The 23,792-nt window shown below is 38.4% G+C and overlaps 1 protein-coding gene across 1 annotated transcript in view; it reads left to right on the top strand.

Annotated features, from left to right (window-relative positions):
- The window catches only part of prom2 (prominin 2), a 34,369-nt gene extending 10,636 nt beyond the window's left edge, over positions 1-23,733 (top strand). The window contains exons 8-24 of the mRNA XM_051648442.1: positions 905-1,101; positions 4,651-4,725; positions 11,429-11,492; positions 11,744-11,900; positions 12,020-12,172; positions 12,490-12,613; positions 12,806-12,894; positions 13,803-13,887; positions 14,001-14,144; positions 14,287-14,355; positions 16,727-16,819; positions 17,011-17,064; positions 17,387-17,467; positions 17,602-17,670; positions 17,776-17,865; positions 18,033-18,145; positions 18,296-23,733. Of these exons, the coding sequence (XP_051504402.1) occupies positions 905-1,101; positions 4,651-4,725; positions 11,429-11,492; positions 11,744-11,900; positions 12,020-12,172; positions 12,490-12,613; positions 12,806-12,894; positions 13,803-13,887; positions 14,001-14,144; positions 14,287-14,355; positions 16,727-16,819; positions 17,011-17,064; positions 17,387-17,467; positions 17,602-17,670; positions 17,776-17,865; positions 18,033-18,145; positions 18,296-18,386 (1,748 nt within the window). The 3' untranslated portion in view covers positions 18,387-23,733. The remainder of the gene's footprint in view (positions 1-904; positions 1,102-4,650; positions 4,726-11,428; positions 11,493-11,743; positions 11,901-12,019; positions 12,173-12,489; positions 12,614-12,805; positions 12,895-13,802; positions 13,888-14,000; positions 14,145-14,286; positions 14,356-16,726; positions 16,820-17,010; positions 17,065-17,386; positions 17,468-17,601; positions 17,671-17,775; positions 17,866-18,032; positions 18,146-18,295) is intronic.
- The last annotated feature ends 59 nt before the right edge of the window (positions 23,734-23,792 follow it).

Below are 23,792 nucleotides of genomic sequence, written 5' to 3'. Positions count from 1 at the left end.
GCAGAATAAGTATTGTAATATTCTTATAGGTGTTTAGCTGGTTATATGCTCTGTTTGAGGCAGTAATGTGACTGTGAATTATTTGGACAATGCACAGTGCTCCAAAAGAAATGTTAGGAGGGCTTGTACCTGCAATAGTTTATGTATGCATGGCAGTGCCCGAGATTATTTTTATTAATTGTTTGCCCCATTTATGTCAAGTAATTTAAATGATCAATTATTTGAAGTCAAATCAACATCATATACAAAAGTAGCTCTAATATATGCACAAGACATATCATGACGCAATAAACTACAGTCTACAATGTGTACTGTCAGAGTAGATATTGATATTATCGCTGTTTCAGGTTTAGGAGTTGTTTGTCTTCGTTTTCTTTGCGTTCAGTGTTTTCCTAGTAGATTTTAAATTTGTTAATCAAAAGACACTTCATATTAGCTTCAAAATCAACAACACACACCGCTACTCTGAGTGAATACACATAGATGCAGCAACAGGTCGCTATAGTGTCTCCAAATGTGCTAAACGCATTACTACATAGACTTAGAATAGAATCCTACACTGAAAAAAAGAAAAGTTAGTGTAACCTATTTTGCCAGATTGTTTAAACCAGATTAAATAACATTTTTGACTCTGATAAAACCAGTTAATTTAGATGTTACTTTTTTTTAGGTTAGCTGATAAAACGTTTTTACAGTGTAGGTTATGCAATATATAAAATGTTAGATAACTAAAAACAGAGGTATTCACAACGGGGGCACTTTTTGTCCAATTTTGTGGTGTTTTTGTCCCAAACCTAGTTGAACACTGACTTTGATGCATGTTCAAGCCTTCTAGCATTCATTAATCAGTTGATTTAAACAGCAAAGAAAGATTTTATTTTTTTTATGTTTGTCTCCATTCCAGTGATAAACAGCACCAGTGTTGGACTGCTGCAGGTTAATAAGACCTTGGAGCAGTTGAAACCAAAGGTGGATGAGCTACATGCTAATTTATTTGCAGTGTCGCAGCGCATTAATACCACTCTACACAAGTCAGAATGTGTAAACTGCACTTCCCTTAAGCCACAACTGGACAAACTATCTGTGGATGCAAATCTTGATGTAAGTTAAACCAGAACTGTAATCATGGGCACAAACCAGTAAAAAGCTCATTGGGGAATTCTGTAATTGCTGCTTAGTGAGGCATCCTTATTATTTTGATTCCACTTCAGTGTTCCTGATAGATTTTAGGTTGAACATTTAAGAGCAAATAAAATACAAGCGTGAACGAACTGTTCTACAATTATCTTCAGTTTCTTTGAGCTGTAGACATGTAATTGTTGTCTCAGGTCCCTCTTTAGAGCACAGTAAGTTCTGCATTAATATTCCTGCATGGAAACATTATAAGTAGTACTGTAAAACCTGCACAATAAGCACAACAATTTACTAGCTTAGATTACATGTCTACTACACACAATTTTTCTCAAACTACAGATGAGCAATATGCATAACCTGCTCAGCTGTTGCACGCAAAGGCTTAAATGCTCCCATTGATGGGAAGCAGGAACACTGAAACACAGACAATAAAGGGAATGCTGTAAGGGATGTGTAATGTTGTGATGATTCCCCTGCTGAAAAGACCAACATAAGCTGTGTTCCCTGACATGATGCTGTTCCCCAGTATGGGATGCTGGTTTGCTGGTGTCAGCACTAGGCTAACTAGCTCAAAGAAAGAAAAAAATAAAGAGCTCGCACACTTACTTATTGCTCCATAAAATATCTTCAATGAATAATCATGTGGTTAATGTTTCGACCCACACAAGAGTCTTCTTAAGAAGTGTGGGTTGAAACATTAACCACATGGTTATTTATTAAAGATATTTTGTGGAGCAGTTAATAATAAATGTGCAAGCTCTTTTTGATTTGAGACTATGGGCTCTATTTTCGTGAGTGCGCAAAGCGCAGCACTACGTGCTACGACCGTGCGCAACGTCTTATCCAATTTTCACGCTACTTCTAAGCGCAGTTTTTGTGCCAGCACAAAGCACAACTGGGCATGGGTGGAAGTGTTGGCACTACTGTGGGTGTAGGTGCCCAAACTGTGGGTGTGTTGTATGTAAATGAAGTGGCGCAAAGCGCAATTTGCTATTTTCCTAAGAATTTGGTCTTAGCACAACAACGTTTCAATACCCCCTCTTAACTTGTCCAAATTCAGTTCCTGCATTTGCAGTTTGGAGATTTCATCAGCAGGTGTAATAAAGTTCATGTCCAATTTCTGAAAGTACAGAACATCAAAATGATGTCCCTTCAATCACTGTTGAAGCCGTTTGTTGAAAGAAACAATTATGAGATTTGTGTTAAACTTTCTAGAGGTCATGTTTTATTGTTCAATTATTATTTTTATTGTCATGTTTAAACTCACCAGCCACTTTATTAGGTACACCTGTATATCTACTTATTCATGCGATTATCTAATCAGCCAATCGTGTGGCAGCAATGTAATGTATAAAATCATGCAAAATATGGGTCAGGAGCTTCAGTTAATGTTAATTTGATCTGTGTGATTTAGACCGTTGCATGATTGTTGGTGCCAGATGGGCTGGTTTGAGTATTTCTGTAAATGCTGATCTCCTGGGATTTTCACATGCAACAGTCTCTAGAGTGTAAAGAGAATGGTGCGAAAAACAAAAAAACATCCAGTGAGCGGCAGTTCTGTGGACGAAAACGCCTTGTTGATGAGAGAGGTCAAAGGAGAATGGCCAGACTGGTTCAAACTGATAGAAAGGCAACAGTAACTCAGATAACCACTCTGTACAATTGTACTGAGAAGAATAGCATCTCAGAATGCACAACATGTCGAACCTTGAGGCGGATGGGCTACAACAGCAGAAGACCACGTTGGGTTCCACTTCTGTCAGCCAAGAACAGAAAACTGAGACTGCAGTGGGCCTACCGTTTGTGTACCTCAGCAGAAATCCAGATTTGTCAGACCAGGCAATGTTTTTCAAATCATCTATTGTCCAGTTTCTGTGCCCACTGCAGCCTCAGTTTCCTGTTCTAAGCTGACAGTAGTGGTACCTGAAGGGGTCTTCTGCTGCTGTAGCCCATCCGCCTCAATGTTCGACATGTTGTGTGTTTTGAAATGCTTTTATGCATAGCACTGTTGTAATGCGTGTTTATTTGGATTAATGTCACCTTCCTGTCAGCTTGGACCAGTCTGGCCATTCTCCTCTGACCTCTGTCATTAACAAGCCGTTTTCGCCCACAGAACTGCCATTCGCTGGATATTTCTAGTTTTTCGTACCATTCTCTTTACACCCTAGAGACTGTTGTGCGTGAAAATCCCAGGAGTTCAGCAGTTACAGAAATACTCAAACCAGCCCGTCTAGCACCAACAATCATGCCACGATCTACATCACTGAGATCACAATTTTTCCCCTTTCTGATGGTTGATGTGAAAATTAACTGAAGCTCCTGACCCCTATCTGAATGATTTTATACATTACACTGCTGCCACACAATTGGCTGATTAGATAATTGCATGAATAAGTAGATGTACAGGTGTACCTAATAAAGTGGCCAGTGAGTGTATATGTATTACTATTCTTGTATATTTACAATTGTATTTATGATTTAATTTTGACTAGTAATTTTCCACCAGTTGTCATAGTGAATTTTAAGTCACTGCAAAAGGGGCTGGTGGAACAAGTTGGATAGAATAAAATGTTTGGATTTAAAAAAAATATATATTTTACCACTTCGTTATTTTTATTTTTCATTTCATTTGAAGTGTAAATTGAATTTAGAAATATTTTTGGTTTGAATAAATTTGGTTTCAATAAATTAATAAAAATTTTCAAAATCAAAATCGACTGGTAGAAGTGAAGTGCGTTCTGATACAATCACTTTTAATTCAAGCCATGATTTGTGTGTCAGTCGATGAACATGATTAATAATAATTACTTAATTTAATGGAGCATACATCCAAATTCTTACAAGAATCACATTTTCCATGCATATTAAAGGAGCGTGTCACTGTCATAGAAATATGTCTGGCATTCATCAAGAACGCAGTTAATGCACAGAAGAACATAATTTTCAATTCTTCTAATTCATTGCATACAGACCATTTACACTACCAACTTCTTATCAATGTGCTGTCTTTGTTTAATTAATTGGTGCTTGAGGGAATGGACTATATAATAGGACGCAGACGTTAAATAACCGGAGAAGAACCTCGGAATTAAACAGTACTTGGTCACGCATTTTGCGCGTTGCGCGGGTGATTTCGCCAAACCCACTTGCGCCTAGACTTGAATGCTTGTACTAAAAATACCAATACTTCATGGCCATGCCCATTGACTTTGCGCTTATGACTTAAGGCATTGTGTTGCGCATAACACTTGCGCTCTTAAAATAGGGGCTTATATATTTTTTGGATACTTGCATATCTCAACCAGCAAGACTTCCTCTCTCAACCAGTTTTACAAATTAAGTAATTAAGTATTGGTGGTGAACAGCTTGGCTTTGCTGGTCCACCAGCTAGACCTGTATGGAAATTGATACTGGTCTAAGCTGGTCGGGAGGAGATCTCTGAAAACTGGAGTAAAAGTTATGTATCATGACATTTACATATGTTTCTCTCATTCGTTTTTTTTTTTTTTTTTTCAGTTTCCTGATCAGAATGGCCTGAGGTCTGCTGTAAACAAGGCAGAGAATGTGGACATCATTGGACAGGCAAATAAGGTGCGGGCAATTTTAGTCCAAACAAAAAACTGAAATGGCTAACATTTTTCACTGGGATAAAATTTCATAATTCATAAAAACTATGCAATTTTTTTATGGGGTGTGTATATATATATATATATATATATATATATATATATATATATATATATATATATATATATTATTATTATTATTATATATAGTTTTTCAATTAAACTACAGTTGAATTGTAAAAATTACAATTTTAGCATATTGAAATGTGAAAATAAAAACAAAGATCTTCTAGACAGAAATCAGGATCTTCCAGATCACTAATCAAATTTTAGCACATTTTTGTCATTGACCATTTCAACTCATTCAGATCAGATTATGGTAACACTTTTAATGAAGCCCATATTTAAAATGCATTGTATTGTAAATGCATTAATGCATGTTTAATGTCTCATAATACACCTTATATGTTATAACTTCACATAAATAATTTTAACCACAATCATAATAAAATATTGTACTTATCATAATCATACCGCTGAGTAAAATGCATTACAACATCAGTCTCCACAGCAGTAGAAGTTATATGTTATGCTTTAAGTAAAAATGACAAAAGCAAACATCCCATAATTAGTCTTTATAAACATCCATAAGATATTTTAAAATGGTTATAAGACATTACAAGACAAGCTTGTAAAATGGAAGTTATTTACAAATGCACAGAATACAAAGAAAAACACATTCAATGTAAACTGAGACATTAAGAAAGACACTTGTTGAGTAACAAAGTTCAAACATATCAGTAGCTCTCATTCTCAGATAAAAGAATGCATGTTGATCATACATGTAGCCAAATCTTTGTTATTACTTATACAAAACACACCCAAGAATAATAAAAAAAATCTAACTGATTCTATACTGGACTTGTCCAGACATAAAAACTACAGAAATGCCCTGATATGAAAAAAAGCATTAAAATACAATGGATAAAGTATGGTACAGTGCAGTCCATCCAATTAAGACATTAATAACCTAGACATATACAAAATCACTTTCATTAAGTGACTAAACATTTTTAGGGAAATATAACAAGTAAAGCTTAAGTCTCATTACTCCTCTTGATTTATAATGTATTTGAATTTGTTATAGGTATTTTCATTAGGCCAATGTACCACTTCAATTACAGCCTGTTGGGCAAAATTCTGTGCATTTTTAGATAAATGTATGTTACAAGTTTATGTTATGGCTGTTTATAAGAATACTTTTACGTCCCTGTGCCGTGTTTGTATGCGTTTTGTTTTTTACCCGTGTCTGTCTGTTTACGTTCACTTTCTTAGATCCCCGTTATTGGTCCATTCATCCGTCAATCATCATTAACCCGCTGACGTCACTACCCCTCCTTTTCAATAATCCCATACCAGGAGTAATAAAACAGCCCCCAGACCACCCGCAGCAGCTTCACTAACGCTATTACTAGGGCTGTTCGATTCCAGAAATTTGGGAATCGACTCAGATTCTGATTCCTGGTTTTGGAATCGTTAGAATCGATTCTAAGAGTCGATTCCAGACCAATTTAATCGATTCTTTTTCGATTCCGAAAAAACCGGGAGGCTAAGTTAAATATCATAATAAACAGCTCACTGCAAATCGTTCTTTGCACTGTTTATAATAGCATGAATGACATTTACTATTAATAGGTCCATTCTAAGATTAAATCAGGGCATATACGCACATACGAAAGCGCGATGCTTCAGTCCCATGAGATCAATTTGAGGGAAGTTTGAGTAGATGCGCCTGCATTTCCAAGAAATAAATCTTACATTTCCAAAATAATCTTAAAAAACACCATTTAAATTGTATGTTACGACGCATGAGTTCTTGTTTAGAAAGAGGTTTATATTAAAATGTACAGTAATTGTCAACTACCTTTTGTACACTGAATAAAATGTCCAAACAATACATTTCAGTTTTATTAAAAAATCCATTGTTGTACTGGTTTATACAATATATACGTGTATATATATATATATATATATATATATATATATATATATATATATATATATATATATATTAACGTGTATTTAACATTTTTGTTTTTGAATTATTATTTTTTTTATATAATTTTAATGTAAAATTGTGTAAAATGTAGGCTACTAAAAAAATAAATATATGTAAAATGTTTTAAACGCTGTAAAAATGTCGAGAACGAGTAGAGAAGCGTTAGATTCTCGCTTTTATAAGTGCAGCACAATTATAATTTAAACTTTAACATACCGATTTATTGATGTGATCTGGGAAGCTAACTCAACTCTGCCATCTCCTTGTTGCAGACTTGTGTTGTAACATCGGGGAAGTTATTACTGTGTGCCAAATTACTGTCACAAATTTGTTATGTTACTTGATTATTAGTTTAATCCAAAGTAAAAAAAAAACAAAAAAACAAAAAAACAAAAAACAACCCGGCAGACTATCCAGGTCTGGAAAGCAGATATGTTGAAGGGCTTGTGTGATTGCTTCATACAGATCAACAAACGGAGTGGATTTGACTCGGAGTCAGATTGATGATCATTAAGATAGTCATTTTGTAAATTGTATAGTGCTGTTAGGCTTCTAAAATGTGTAGTAGTTCAGTGGTCGAGGAAATAAACACAGTCCGAAAATATCAACCGGTTTCCCCGGAAGGAATCAACTCCAGCTTTGTAGTCGATTCCAACGTTTCGAATCGATTCTCGATTCCAAACGCCTCAGAATCGAGGAATCGATTCTATTTGGAATCGATTCCCAGCCTTAGCTATCACTTTGCTTTTGCCATCACTGCTGCTGTTGTTGTTAAAAATTCGATTCTGTGTTGCTTGTAAAATACTGTATGTTAGTCTGCTTTCGTGTATCAGTCTCGTCAATCCCATATATATTCAACCAGTCATTACATCTGCCATTTTTTTATTCTGTGTATGTTTGCCCACCGGGAGAAGCGGACAGGTAAGCAGGTCACGTGTCATACATTGCGCAACACGTAGGGGACACACTAGGTTAGGGGCAAATGCCATCCACTGTACTTTTGGTTTTGATAAAGTGTAAAATAGTTAGGGCGTGTCACTGACGCTGAAGACTTTCTTTTCATTCTCTTTGGTTTAGTAGTCAGTGTAGAGGGTTCTTAACGTGAGTTAGGCTTTGTTTTGTTATTTTCTTTGTAAATATTCTAAATATCACATTCACTGTTGCACTTTCACTTTTCACTTTATTATACATTTCTGTTTGTAAACCACGATGCTCCGCATCATTGTTATTTGGTTACCTGTTTGTCCAGCACATAAGGTAATTTTTAATAGTCAATGTTACACCCTATTACCCCTTTTAAAATACATCTGGGGTCCTAACATTATTGGGGGCTCGTCCGGGATGTTAAAATCCATTTCCCGAGCTGTTAAAAATTATTTTTGTACTGTGGAAATTGTGTTGGAACAGGTTAGAGTTAGTTTGTTGTTGTTGTATTGGTTAGGGTTTAGATTGATGCGGTGTGTTGGTGTGTGCGTGGTTTACCCGTTGGCAATAACAGTCATGGTCATTTGATTTGCAGGTATTTATTAATAATTCAACAGCTGAACAGTTTGAAAAATGCAGGAAGGATGATTTGGTTGCCATTGCAGGCCATTATAATATTCCCATTGTGAGGCAAGCTCTTAAACGAGAAATGAAGGGTATTATTTTTGATCGATTGAGTGAGCTCAGTGTCCTTGTTTTGCCGGGTGCTTATGGTGGCGAAGAGACAGGCCCTCTTGGCACTGGTGTGCAGCATCTCAGTTCAGTGGGCGAGCGGAACAATGGGCAGGTTGAGGCTGGAGCAGAGGTCAAGGCGGAGTCCGAGGCCAAAGCTGAATTGCCGCCCTTTGATACTTTCTCTCCCGCCTCCATGGGGTCTAAAAATGGAGCGCGGCTGAAAGTCTTCCTGGCCTGTTTGTAAATGGAGGCACGAGAGGGTTCAAGAGTGCCAGGCCGAGTTGGAGCTGCAGCTGGAAATACGCAGATTGGAAATGGAGGCCGATAAACAGGTAAAGTTGCGACAGCTAGAGCTGGAGGCAATGAAAATTGCTGCCGGTTCGGCTGTGCAACCAAGCCCCGTATCGGTCGGTAATGTCTCTTTGGTAGTTGATCCACCCTCGACCACCTTTGATGTTAATAAACATATAGTTCTTGTGCCTCAGTTCAGGGAGACGGAGGTCGATTCATACTTCAGCACTTTCGAGCGCATTTCTGCATCATTCCGTTGGCCAAAGGATGTGTGGTCCCTGTTACTTCAGTGTAAGTTAGTTGGTAAGGCCCAAGAAATCTGTTCCACACTTTCTTTGGAAGAGAGTTTGAAGTATGAGACTGTTAAATCAACAATCCTTTGTGCATATGAGTTGGTTCCAGAAGCCAATAGACAAAGATTTAGAAACCATAAGAAAAGTGTAAACCAGACCTTTGTAGAATTTGCATGGGAGAAAGTCATTTTGTTTGACAAGTGGTGTGCTGCAAGCAAAGTTGTTGATTTCAGTGGGTTGAGGGAGTTAATTTTGCTTGAGGAGTTCAAGTTCTGCTTACCTGAGTGTGTTGTGGTACATTTAAATGAGCAGAAGGTGACTTCGTTGTCTCAGGCACCCGTGCCAGCAGATGAATTTGTGCTCGCGCATAAAAATTTGTTCATCTGCGCACACCGAGAAGACTTTAATGTCCATGTCTTCTCAATCTCAGCCCTCCCGACCGAAACCCAGTCTTCTGCAACCTAAAGAGTTTGAGTTTTTATTGTCATAAGCAGGGTCACGTAATTGCTGACTACCTTGCGCTGAAGCGAAAGCAACTGCAGCCACAGCCAAAGAGTGTAGGTTTTGTGAAAACTGTCCCAGAGATAGCCAGTACTGTACCCCATGATGATGTATCTGATTGTAGCTTTAAACTATTTCTCATGAAAGGGTTAATTTCACTGACTGGTAATTGTGAAGATCAAAAAGAAATTCAAATACTGCATGATACAGGTGCTGCGCAGTCATTTATTGTCTCTGACATGTTGCCGTTGTCAGAAAAGTCATACTGTGGTTCAAGTGTGCTTATTCAAGGCATTGAAATGGGTGGTGTAAAAGTACCTTTATTCCTTATTCATTTACAGTGTGATTTACTCACTGGTTTTGTAAAGGTTGGGGCACGTTTTTCACTTCCTGTAAAAGGGATAACTTTTATACTTGGGAGTGACCTAGTAGGAGGAAATTCTATATGCTTTAATGGCAGCATGCACTCAAGTTGTTGGACACACCAGATGTTTTTTCCCATGCAGGTGAGTTAACCAAAGCTTATCCTGATTTTTTTTCTGCGTGCACTGTTACGTGAGCTCGGTCATGTAAAATGGGCAATGGAATTAGCTTGACTGACTCTTTTATGGCTTCTGTATTTGTAAATGAATCGCCTCCAACTCAGTCTGACCTTCCCCTATCTGTGAGAAACCAGACAAGTACAAAGTCTGTAAACGCTACAGAAAACGCTGTGACAAGCCCTGACAACTTAACCTCGTCTGTCACTTGTGAACAAATTATCACTGCACAAAAAGCTGATCAATCCCTGAGTAAATGTTTTTCCTCTGCTGTGGACCCTGACATTGCCAAAGAGGAAAAGGTTGCTTACTTTGTGGAAGATGGTTTGCTAATGCGTAAATGGTGTTCTAATGCTGTTACTGACCTTGACTGGAATGCTGTGTTTCAGATTATAGTCCCCGCTGTTTTTCGGCAGCAGGTGTTGTGTTTCGCACATGATCACCAGCTGTCCGGTCATCTGGGGGTAATGAAAACTTACAGCCGTATTCTCAGACGTTTCTTTTAGCCCGGTCTCAAGAAAGATGTAGCCAAATTCTGCCGGACATGCCAAACAGGTCATTTGATGGGAAAGCCTAATCAGGTGATTCCACCTGTGCCACTATTGCCCATTCCTGTGATTGGTGAGCCCAGGTTCTAAAATCCCTTTCAATTTCTCACCAAGTGTCAAGTGCTTACCACCCATTGCTTTTGTAACTTTACTTAAAGCAGACCAAGACCACTTATAATGGTATACGATTATGTCATAAAGCTCTACGTCTGTTTAAACTATGCTTCTTTTGCATGACAGCAATATGAGATACCTAATATACATACATATATATATATATTACATTACAACTTCTGCAGATAAAAGTGAATGTTTATTGTGTTATAATGCATTATACTATTTAAGGTATAACTTTGAATAGGTAAATATTATGTAATATTAATGTACTGTATAATAATGCAATTATTTATAAGAAGTTGCAACATATAAGGTGTATTATGAAACATTATGAATGCATTATAATGCTGCCATTGCATGGCTCATCAGCTTTTGTGCAAACTTTTGGAGTGCCATGTTCCATGCCAACTCGAGTGCATGCTGTCAATAAAGCATATAGAATTTTGTCGGCAGATAGGTTCTTTCCAAACATCATGGAGAACTTGCCACATTTCTATGTATTTAGGCTGTCTCAATTGATTCTGTCTCTTCATGTAATGCCAGACTGAGTCAGAGATGTTGAGATCCAGGCTCTGTGGGGGCCATCCCCTCTGTTGCAGGACTCCCTTTTCTACTTCTATTCTAATTACAAAAGGAATCTTTAGAAATATAAAATAGATTTTCCCTATTGACACATTAAAGCAGAGCAATTTGGTCAGTGTTATTAATTTCTGTTTCCCAGGGGAGAGACTTTTTTGACAGCATTCCACAGAAGGTGAGAAATGAGACCAGGCAAAGTGTGCTCGGTAAGTGTGTTGTTTAGTGACCTGGACAATTTGTTTGTAGTAATACTTTTTGGATATTATACTGTATGTAAAGCTGCTTTCTGGTAACCAAACAACCAGTGTGAATGTGTTGCATTTGATAAGACCATATAAACCCATGAATGTTTATTTACTTAAAGGTTAAGTAGTGTAGGCTAATGTTTGTATACTGTATATCTTTATAATTTGCTGATCAGTCTAGTTGTTAATGTCTTATCTTTTGCTTTTCAAAGTGGCTCTATGGGAGCTTGAAAAATTAAAAATCCAGATCTCAGGCGTGTCTAAAGATCTTCCTCTTGGTGCCCTGAAGAATATCTCAAGCCCATTAACTGACATGCAGAGATCTATTTCAAATTATTCTCCACTGTTTGAGAAGTCAAGGAAAATCAGGTAATTTCCTCACCATTTTGTATCCTTAATTTTACATGATTCTCTGTTATTGGCAAGTTTGTGTCCCATCAATATCTCCCATTCAAAGTAAAATGTAAACATGTTTTGTTTGTTTATAGCTGGGCTGTTGGATTGATTCTGAGCTGTCTGATCTTGTTGGTGGTGGTATGTAATTTGCTGGGTCTGCTGCTGGGTCCAGTTGGACTACAGCCCAAAGATAAACCCACCGAACGTTCCTGCACATCCAACTGTGGAGGAATATTTTTCATGATGTGAGTACAATCTCAAAATTTTTAATCACATTTTTGCCTTCGCAAGTTCATTTTAAGTGGTGTGATATAATTAATTTTTAAAAGTAAACTTATTCCATGTAGTCTTTTTATTAATACGAGGTCATGAAAAATATTTATAAAATAATGGGCAAAATGTGGTTTTAAATAGTTTGTTTTGTCGCTGGCCATATCAAAAGTATTTCCCAGTAGTATTTCATGTGAACTACCCTGTTACAGTGCATTCCATTGTGATATACAGTACAATAAAATATATAATTGGAGCTGCAGTTATTTCCTCTGCAATTATGTCCATGTAGAGGAGTAGGTTTCAGCTTCCTGGTCTCCTGGATCTGCATGATAGTGGTGCTGATACTTTTCATTGTAGGAGGGAATACTTACAGCCTTGTCTGTAAACCATGGGAGAACAATGAACTCATCAAGGTATTTTCAGCAATGATGACTCATTGTGTCAGTATGACTTTGTTCAGTTTGCCAAGAGATTCGTCTCTTTGGTACTTTCCAAATGTTGGTTCAGCCTTCATATTGTATCATATCATATGCTAAATTATATTATTTATAGCTAATGTGTGTGTGTGTGTGTGTGTGTGTGTGTGTGTGTGTGTGTTTTATAAGGTTGTTGATACTCCAGGGCTGATTCAAGGGTTTGACCTGGCTAGGACTCTGAATTTAAAGACAAACCTGACAATTGCCAATGTGTACAGGTAAGTCACAGAAGGCAGCATAACTAATGATTGTCATATCTGCATTATTTTTCATTGTGCAGTTTTGTTCTTTGTGTACAATAAATAGTATAGTTTATTAAAGGGATTGTTCACCCGAAAATGAAAATTTTCTCATCATTTACCCTCATGCCATCCCAGATGTGTATGACTTTCTTTCTTCTGCTGAACACAAATTACTATTTTTAGAATAATATCTAAGCTCTGTTGGGCCATACAATGCAAGTAAATGGTGACCAGACCTTTGAAGCGCCAGAAATCACATATAGGCCACATAAAAGTAATCCATAAGACTCCAGTGGTTAAATCATATCTTCAGAAGCGAAATGATAGGTGTGGGTGAGAAACAGGTTAATATTTAAGTCCTTTTTTACGATAAATCTCCACTTTGTGAATGTGAAAGTGAAGGTGGAGATTTATGGTAAAAAAAGGACTTAAATATTGATCTGTTTGTCACCCACACCAATCATATCACTTCTGAAGATATGAATTTAACTTCTGGAGTCTTATGGATTCGTTTTACACTGCCTTTGTGATTTTTAGAGCTTCAAATGTCTGGTCACCATTCACTTGCATTGTAAGAACCAACAGAGCTGAGATATTGTTCTAAAAATCTTCGTTTGTATCCTGCAGAAGAAAGGAGGTCATACACGTCTGGGATGGCATGAGGGTGAGTAAATGATTAAAGAATTTTGATATTTGGGTGAACTATCCCTTTATATTAAAAAGTTGTAAATGAAAGAGACACATGTAAAAATAAAAGTATAATAACATACAAATTAATGCAAAAAAATTGAAATATAAAAAAAATACAACAAATAAGGTGCCGTGTGCATGGAATGAGATGACTTAAGGCAGTGCAAAATATTATATACATTTCTCGTTTCCAGTGATTGCCAAATGAATAAGCCTTTATGGACCACACTTCATCTGAATGAGCTTATCGACCTAAATATTATTTTAAATGTTTCACCGGTAAGAAATTACTCTTTTGTAAATGCTGATTTTTAAAGATAATTGTTGATAATCTCTAAATAGTTTTTACTTATCAGACTCTAATAACAGTTCAACCTGCTGATTCTCAACAGTACACAGGGCAGATCTATCGGACCTTTGAGCAGGCACAAATCAACATTGCAAATATCACAATCCTCACTCCGGAGATAAAGTACCAGCTACGAAACTTCTCTGGCAGTGCCAGTACTATGAAATGTGGCAGCATTATGCAGCAGGTACCCAGTGAAGCACAGAACAGTAGCACAAATAAAAACAAAAATAAATCAAGGATAATTTGTACACATGGGGCTTGGCATCTAATTTCAAAAGGCATTAATCTTGGTGAAGCTTCTAATATTTTATTATTTTATTTTTCAGATCACTAATGTTTCAGAGACTAATTTGAGCTTGGCTGCAGAAAGTTTGGATGTCTTGGCTTCCAAACAGGTGAGTAATGTTATTGTCTTGATCTAATGCCTTCCTGTTCTGGAGTGTGAATGAGGGGACTCACATACAGTTATTGTAACGTTGAGTGTCTAGGAGTGGAAGAGGAAGAGAGGAGATGCAGGAGTGGATTCTTTCAATCCTTTAATTATAAACGCTGGAGTGGAACAAACGCTAGAGCTAACATAACAAAATAGCAAATCAAGGAAACACTTTAACAAGATAGCAATACTTCGATAACTCAACGTAACACTTCAAGGACTGACAAAGGAATGGGCAAAACTAGAGGATATTTATACAAAAGGAACTAATGAGGGAATGGAATACAGGAGGATAATAAGAAACAGATGAAAGTGATGAGGGCAGTGAACTATGGGAGATGTAGTCTGGGGGAAAACTTCAAAATAAGAGTCCTTGAAGAAGATGAGGGAGACAGACTGTGACATTACCCCCCCCCTTAAAGGGGGCTCTTGGTGCCCAAAGAGGGATGAGGAGGGTAGGGTGACGCAGAAGGTGAAGAAGGATCCAAGGAGGATGATCCGGGGGCCTGGGGTGTGGCTTCAGGGCTGGGAATGGATCCGGAACCCTGGGAGGCAGCCACAGGGCAGGGACTGGGTCAGGAGGCGGAACCGCTGGAGGAGGAGACGTGGAAGAGTCTGAGGGCGGAGCTAGGAGAGGCTCGACAAAGGCAGGCGGAGCCATGGAAGGCTGTAAGGGCGGAACCATGGGAGGCTTGAGGGGCGGAGCCATGGAAGACAGAGCCGTGAGAGGCTCGAGGGGCGGAACTGGGGATCTTAGTGCCCGGAGCATAGCCGAAGGCTCGAAGGACCATGGTGGAGGCGGGGGCTCGGAGGACCGAGGCAGCGCCAAAGGCTCGGAGGTCCGAGGCAGAGCTGGGGGATCGGAGGACTGAGGCGGAGCCGGTGGGACTGAGGACCAAAGCGGAGCTGGAGGGGAGGAGGTCCCTGGTGGAGCTGAAGGCAGAGCCAGGTGACCGCTGGACCAAGGAGGAGCTGGGGGGATGAGGGACCCCGGTGATGCTGATAGGCTGATGGCCTACGGTGGAGACGAAGGGACGTAGAACCGAGGTGTTGAGGGATCGGAGGGCCTAGGTGGAGTCGGAGGGTCGACAGATCCCCTTGCCTGTGGTTTTGCAGGGAGTGAAGGTCGAGCTGGTGATGTGGGAGGAGCCGGCTGACAAGGAGGAGGAGGAGGAGCAAATGTTTTGAGTGGAGCCAGCAGAGGACGAAGGGCCAGGGTACTGGATGGAACCAGAGTCTCCATTAAGCTGGCTGGAACCAGCGGAGGATGAAGGGTAGTCAGGGTGGGAACTAGGGTGGGGAGCAAGTCCAGGTCTATTAAATTGGCGACAGCTGGCTCTGGGGCGGTCGAGGCTACAGGCACTGGCTCTACGGCGGTCGAGGCTACAGGCACTGGCTCTGTGGCAGTCGAGGCTACAGGCGTGGGCGCTGGCTGGTTGACCGTGGCAGACGTGGGCGCTGGCTCATTGACCGTGGCAGGCGTGGGCGCTGGCTCTTTGACCGTGGCAGGCGAGGGCGCTGGCTCGTTGACCCTGGCAGGTGTGGAAGGAGGAGTCGTGGAAGGCTTGGAAGGAGGATTCGTTAGAGGTGTGAGGAGATGTAAGGACAGCGTGGCTCAGACATATTCTAAAAAGGGAATATTCTCCACTTGCGGAAGGGCTGTGGGATGATGGAAGTTTAAGCCCATTCCATAGATGGCACAGAGGTAGGGGTCCGAGACAGTGGAGGAAGCGATGAGTTGACAGAATTTGATGGTATAATCCAGGAGAGGAAGGTTTTGTCTAAATAATTCCATTAAAGGACCAATCAGCTCCATGACTAAATGTGTTGTGCTTGTCGGGGTCTGGCTTTCTGGGAGAGGAGGATAAGTGGGATCGCTTAGAGTCTTGTGAGGAGGACGTTGGGAGGAACAGGTAAGTAAATCTGTACTCTTTGTAGGTCAGTCCTTCTGTAACGTTGGGTGTCTAGGAGTGGAAGAGGAAGAGAGGAGACACAGGAGTGGATTCTTTCAATCCTTTAATTATAAACGCTGGAGTGGAACAAACGCTGGAGTGGAACAAATGCTAGAGCTAACATAACAAAATAGCAAATCAAGGAAACAATTTAACAATATAGCAATACTTCGATAACTCAACGTAACACTTTAAGGACTGACAAAGGAGTGGGCAAAACTAGAGGCTATTTATACAAAAGGAACACAGGTGGAATACAGGTGAGGATAATAAGAAACAGATGGAAGTGATGAGGGCAGTGAACTATGGGAGATACTTCAAAATAAGAGTCCTTGAAGAAAACGAGGGAGACAGACTGTGACGGTTATTTGTGTCTTTCAGAGCAACCAAATTATCAGAAATGAACTGCATGGTGAAGCTAAAGATCTGCGAGCCCTCCAGACTGGGATTACTTCTACCATTTTGCCCTTGCTGGTATGTTAAAACAACACGAAAAAATAGTACCCAGAATCTGAATTTCAGTTCAATGTGACATTAACATTTAAGGAATTAATTAATTACAAAGTGTTGTCTTGATAAACAAAGACATGTTTATTCTAAGCACTCCACTAGTTTGCATCATTTGCTTTGGTTTACAGTGACATACATTATGTTCTTCTTTGCAGCTGGAGCTGAACTCCACCATTAAGAATCTTAGTGGAATAGCCTCACAAATCAATGCAAGTAAACACTGGAATCATTATTGTTGCCAAAGCTCTGCAATGCTGCATAATACATAGGATGTAGTATACATAAATGTACATACTGTATATTGTCTTCTGTGTGACTAGCATGAACAACAATTTGCTAACCAGTGTATAGCAGTGCATTAGCAGTGGTTTTATTTGTTAAAATGTAAAAAAAAAAAAAAAAAAAATTAAATTTGAATTCTTTATGGTTCTCACTTTAAAAATGCCCTTTTTTTTTTTTTTTTTTTACATTTTAACAAATAAAACCACTGCTATACACTGGTTAGCAAATTGTTGTTAATTTATTTTCTAGGCAACTGTGGAGAATGTTCTCCTGAAAGTTGACTATGCTCAGGACGTCCTGAACTACAACATATCACAAATAGTGAAAAGTGTAAGTGCTGCAAGATAAGGGATATATTTAGCTAAATCAGTCAACATGATTACTGTAGAAATTATGTATTACATAAAATAAATCTGACTCATAGTAGGCCTATTATAACAATAATTGTTCCTCCTTTTCTGCAGATGAGCAGGACATTCATAGACTGTCAGTTGGACATTTTTCTGGCATACGTTCAATGGGCAAATCAAACGGTACATGTTCAAATATATATTCACCTATTTATTTATATTCAAGGTGTCAAATAATATTAAACAAACTTGTTGCTGACCTCATATTATTGTGTTGTATTGTGTCAGATTACAGAGAGGGTGGGTCGCTGTGGGCCTGCAGTTGAAGCAATAGATAGATCAGCAAAACTAGTCTGTGGTCATTTTGTGGCGGCTTTGGTAAGAATTGTTCAATCCAGAATCATCGCTAGCGTTTTTTGGTTCTTTTTTTTTTACAGTGCATATAGATTTATAAGAGGTCAAGATTTTCATATAATAAATCCTTAACAATGGGCTATTGGACTTCTGTCGAACTGCTGTGTTTTATGACCCATCTCTGTTCTCAGAATTCTTTTTGGTTCAGTTTGGGCTGGTGTATGCTATTCCTCATCCCCAGCATAATTTTCTCAGTTAAGCTGGCCAAATACTACCGCAGGATGAAGTATGCAGATGTTTATGAGTAAGTTATCTTATTAGTTTTCTAAATGTATTGTGGTAGATCATGACTTGCCATACTCTAAATCAGAGCATTACTTGCTTTACACCTTAAAAAAAGAAGCAGATGGTGAAATTAATCAATTCAAATGGTTTCTGATATCTCTTTGTACAGGAACAACCACATCATGGTGAATCCTTTTCCCAGGGCTCAACTCAAATCTTCATCAATGAAAAATGGGAAACAACCCATATTCAGTGCTTAAAGGTGCACTCAGCAATTCCTGAGAAACACTGTTGATATTCGAACTCAACTGCCAAAACAACCCCCCCCCCGCATGTTTGGGCCTTAAGGCGTGGAAGTGGAGGCCTCTTTCTCATAGCTGAAGCAAAGTAATAATCTGATACATTAATAAACGACAGACCAGCAAGCACAAAAACAGCATACATAACACAGCAACTAGCGAGAGTTGGTTGTTTAGTTTGATTTTACCACAGTGACCGAAGAGGGTGCTACCAAATATGTGTTTTTAAATCTTCGTGGCTATAAAACCTTTTGCAAATGTTGTGTGGACAAATACCATTAGACGATTAGAATGAACAACAACACAGCAAATAATGAAAATAACGTTAGCTATGTAGTGGGTTAGCAAACATTTGCTACAGTAAGTTGCTGCTGCTGAGATAACTTGCAGAGAAGATAAAACGGTTTTATGCACACCAGCTCCAGACACACAACTCTTCTGCTACTAAATCTAACATCACAACAACAGCATATATGGGTTCTGTGAAACATAGCAAAATTTATGTTACCCACCTATCGAGAAGAAAAAGAGCAACTTCTGCATCCGTCTTCAAGCCTTTTACCTCTCGAAGGTCTCTCCATCGCTGAAAAGCCTCGCCGATGTTGACGCAGCTCCTAGCCCTCGACTTATCATAATCCTTTTTTTTAATTTTTTTTTTTTATATGTTTTTCATTTTATCCCCTTTTTCTCCCAATTTGGAATACCCAATTCCCACTACTTAGTAGGTCCTCATAGTGGCGCGGTTACTCACCTCAATCCAAGTGGCGGAGGACAAGTCTCAGTTGCCTCCGCTTCTGAGACATTCAATCCGCGCATTTTATCACGTGGCTCGCTGTGCAAGACCCTGCGGAGACTCACAGCATGGGGGGCTCATGCTACTCTCCGCGATCCACGCACAATTTACCACGCGCCCCATTACTGACCTTTAAATAATTAATATTTATAAAGACTGTAAAGTTTAACTTATGCACACTGACCAAGTGATCAATGAACATTTACTCAAAACACATACACACCTACATTTGAGAATTTTAAATTCTAGTTATGTGTTTAGGTTTTTATTATAAGTATTTTTCTGTACAGTACTGGCCTACAAAAGGCAAAACACAGTGGACAACTTGGACAACACTGAAGCTGAGAAAATTGCTTCAAAGTTTATGGTTTTATTGTAGTTACTGCAATTTTTAGACTTTAGGTGAGCCAAATCCTGCATTGTCTAAATTTTGACAAAATGTGTAGTTACTGCATTTCACCTTTCCTCTGTACTGTAGACCAGGGTTTCTCAACCACTGGGTCACGACCCAAAAGTGGGTTGCTGATCATTGTCTGCTGGGTTGCGAGATCTTTTCTGTCATGAGTACAAATTACCAATGAGAAAGATAGAACTGTACATTTGCAACGTTTGGGGAAACAGTGACCTCTATTGTCAAATCATGTTAATATCTCCAGGTTTGCGTAAATGACTTTAAGTCAGAGGCTGCATTTTTCTGATGTTAATTATTAGCTGTCCAATCACATTAATCCATAAATGCTATGAATCGTTCTTTTTTGGACAAGGTCTCTTTACGTAGCGTTGCATGCGCTGGCAGCGCTACTCAACACGTGGCACGTGGGCAGGGGCGGAGCTAGGGGGTGACCAGGGGTGGCCGTGGCCACCATGGACCGAAGCCTGACCACCCCATTGGCTACCCCACTCGCAGTTGCCGTTTTGGTCATTTTTGTCTTGGGCACAATTTAGTTAAGTCTTTCTACACCAAAGATCCAACGATACAAAAAATCCGCATGCGGCCCTCGAGCCATCTTTAGCGTCCCGCGTTATGATTTCATCATAAAAAATATATTTATCAATAGCCTATCAAATGTGCATGAATTCAACTGAGGTGTTCCTTTATTTACGGTATCACAGCACAGTTAGAAGGGGAAATAATCTGCAAAAGGATGTAACGAATTAAATAAACAAAGAATATCTGAGCACAGCTTATGTTTAATGAGAGTGGCGGGCGCGTTCATAGAAACAGCATGTGTGCACACGCGTGGCCTGTCAATCAAGAATGCTTGCTCAATCTCACCTGAAAGTCACTCATCAGCGCAAATCTGTAAAACTCATTTGAATAGCTTAACAGAGATATTTGCTTGTCATGAAAAGTCATAACAGGAAAAAGAATAGTTTATCCTGCAATAAAGGTGTTGAGACACCATGCAAATGCTAATTAGTGAGCTGCGTTATACCACCGCAAAACACTAAAGAGGGTGAACAAATCTTTATGGCTTCTCACTGGAGCAGTTTTGGACTAAATAGTGGATAAATCTCTCTTGTTTTGGAACATAGTATCTCAGTTGAGTGTGATGTTGAACGCTCATGGAGTTTATAATGACAGTGTCTTTGACAGTGACAACAGAACTGATCTTACCTGTTTTCTTTATTGCAATGAATGTGGGAGAAAGTGGCTCTTTGAAAAATGAAAACCAAACCATGTGAAACCTTAACTATTACATCCCTAATTTAGGCTAATATTATGATATTATATTATACAATGAAGAATTCTTAATATAAAAAATGTTCACTTTAAAAATTATATATATATATATATATATATATATATATATATTTTTATTTATTTTTTTTTTTCATTTCTTCATAGTGTGTTTGATGTTTGAAAATATTGTAGTAATAGTGTATTTATGAAATTACCTGGGCTACAAATATTGGGGGTTTAGATAATAGGCCGCTATATTATAAGCATATAAACAAAACTAGATTGTCCTGCTGTAGACAATGAATGTAGGAAACATAATGCCAAAGAAGACACTTCTAGTGCAGTGGAATATATCATAAATATGGTTTCTTGTGACAAAATTATTTGAGCATTTTATAGTTTGATTAATGAAAAGTACAAATTGCAACTACTGTAATACATTTGTGTGTGTGTGTGTGTGTGTGTTGTTATTATTATAAGACAACCTTGTAAGTTCATGTTTTAGAAAGCACTTTATGTGGTCTTACAGGCAAGGGATTTATTTATGCCACATTTTCAATATGAAATATTGATATGCTGTTATAGACATACTGCTGACATTGAAAATGTGAATGTTTTTTTTTTTTAAGACCAAACATTTCTATCAGATGACTGTTTTAATGAGGAATTCTTTAACTAGCCAATTAATAACTGGAGACTGTTTTACCTTGCACCAAGTGTTATCACCTTTCTTTGAAGAGGTATGGTCTAGAGGTGCATTTACCTCTGTCTTGTTAAACATTTCTGTCTAGCCTCATGAATTAACCACAACTCTTTGATTGCAATAAAGGTGCTCATACTACCATGCTGAACTTGTTTGTTTGCTGTAAAGATGACCCCTCTAGAACCCCCTCCCCACCAGCAACCACTCTGTCCTGTAACAGCGGCCACATGACACAACTGCCATGACAGCAGTGTGCAGATCAGGGAGAAGTCAGTGCTAGTGCAGTGGAACAAGCATTCCACACATATCTTTGCTGCTTAGGAGAAAGGAACAGCTATCACACAGAACAGACTTTATTCACGAGTTTGATACTCTGATGAAAATGTTACATGTTTAGAAAGTAATGTAGTATAGTAGCTTTCAAAAAGCATTAGTGTTGTACAGCTTGAAAAAGACTTCAGTTTAAAAGTGTGCCAGAATATTGTTTGAAATAGGATGTTTGCAGGTTGTTCAGTTTACTTAATTAAAATGAACTAAATCAACACATTTCTAGAACATTTTGTCACAACTTGATTTTTTTGGGATTTAAAAAGTGTGTCTGTTAGGCTGGAGTTTTGGGGGTTACCATTGTGGTGAAGATTGGCACTTGTGGTTAGTTTGAGGATTGACTTGCACTTTCAAGTGACCTCTGATCTGAGGGCTGCTTAGCTCTATAAGCAGTTGCTATCAAAATGACAGTGCAACAGTTAAACTGTCCTTATACTTACTCACCAGGCATATACTAATAATTAATAAAACAAGTTAAGTAGGACCAAAATAAGAAAATGTATTAAACATTAGTAACACTTGTCTGACAAACCTAATAATGTTGAGTTAACACTACTATAGCGCATTGATTTGACCTAATCCAACTAAATTATATTGGCTGAATGAAACTGACTTAATTTGAATGAAAGAAATTTTGTCAGATTAGAGTAGGTCTACTAAGCATTTGTATTATAAAGTGTCATGGACACTTAGACGTGTGCTAACAGGGGCATACCAGGGATAACCGTGCAATTGGTCTTGATATTATGTAAATCCATTTTCTCTCATGTTATGTGCAGTACATGGAAAAATGATTTCATGTGCTCTCTTAGCATTAAACAATGCCAAGCCTTGGAATGATTATTCAAACAAGTTGATCAAATGGATCAATCAACCTCAGCAGACAGAATTTAGCACAGGTTTGTCTAATACTTATTAGTACATGTGCATAAATTGTTTTTAAAATTACCCCAACATATTCGCACAAACTTAAAGGCATAGTTCAACGAAAAGTGAAATTTACTCACAATCATGTTGTTCCAAACTAGTATGAATTTCTTTAACCCACAGAACACAAAGGAGATGTTAGGCAGAATGTTAGCCTCAGTCACCATTCACTTCCATTGTGTGAAAAAAACAAAATATGCAATAAAAAATGAAGACCGAGGCAAACATTCTGCCTAACATCTCCTTTGTGTTCTGTGGGAAAAAGTTATACTGGTTTGGATCAACAAGAAGGTGAGTAAACAATGACAGAATTACATTTTTTTGGGTGAGCAATCCCTTTAAAAATGATATCTAATTTATTTATAGGCTAATGCATCTAATTTTCTGTGCATTTAGGTAATTCCTTTAGATCATAGAATGTACACAGTGAACAAAGCAGCCACTTGGAATTTTTAAACTCAATGGCCTCTGTATACTCTGTCATACTTAGTTCACACATGTGGTTTGCAAAGAGAAAGAAGTGTAACTTAAAGGGTTTTAGGCCTCCAAATAGAATTTAGCTGTGCCGAGCCAATTCAATACAACACAAGCCCCTGAAAGAAGTGTAACTTAAAGGGTTTCAGGTCTCCAAATACAATTTTGCTGTGCTGAGCCGATTCAGGACAGCACAAGCCCCTGCTATGTGTTTTAGTTTGAAACTTTAATTTACTGCATAATAGAATTTAGTTCAATTCAATTTGAAGCAGTGCTGTATGAATGCTTCTTCTGCTTAGCCCTAAGGGAATGCAGTGGGTGCGGCTGCACAGGCTTCGTATGAATTCTGAATTCCCCTCTCTGACCAAAAAAACAGAAGTTATTTGTATACTAATGATGAACCTTGATGTCTGTGAGGGAAGTTACACAATATTTCATGACAGAAATTGCTCACTTTAG

This window comes from Myxocyprinus asiaticus, chromosome 21 (genome assembly GCF_019703515.2).
Source record: "Myxocyprinus asiaticus isolate MX2 ecotype Aquarium Trade chromosome 21, UBuf_Myxa_2, whole genome shotgun sequence".
Classification (NCBI taxonomy): Eukaryota; Metazoa; Chordata; class Actinopteri; order Cypriniformes; family Catostomidae; genus Myxocyprinus; species Myxocyprinus asiaticus.
Note: the sequence above shows the minus strand (reverse complement) of the source record. Positions and strands in the feature narration are given on the sequence as shown.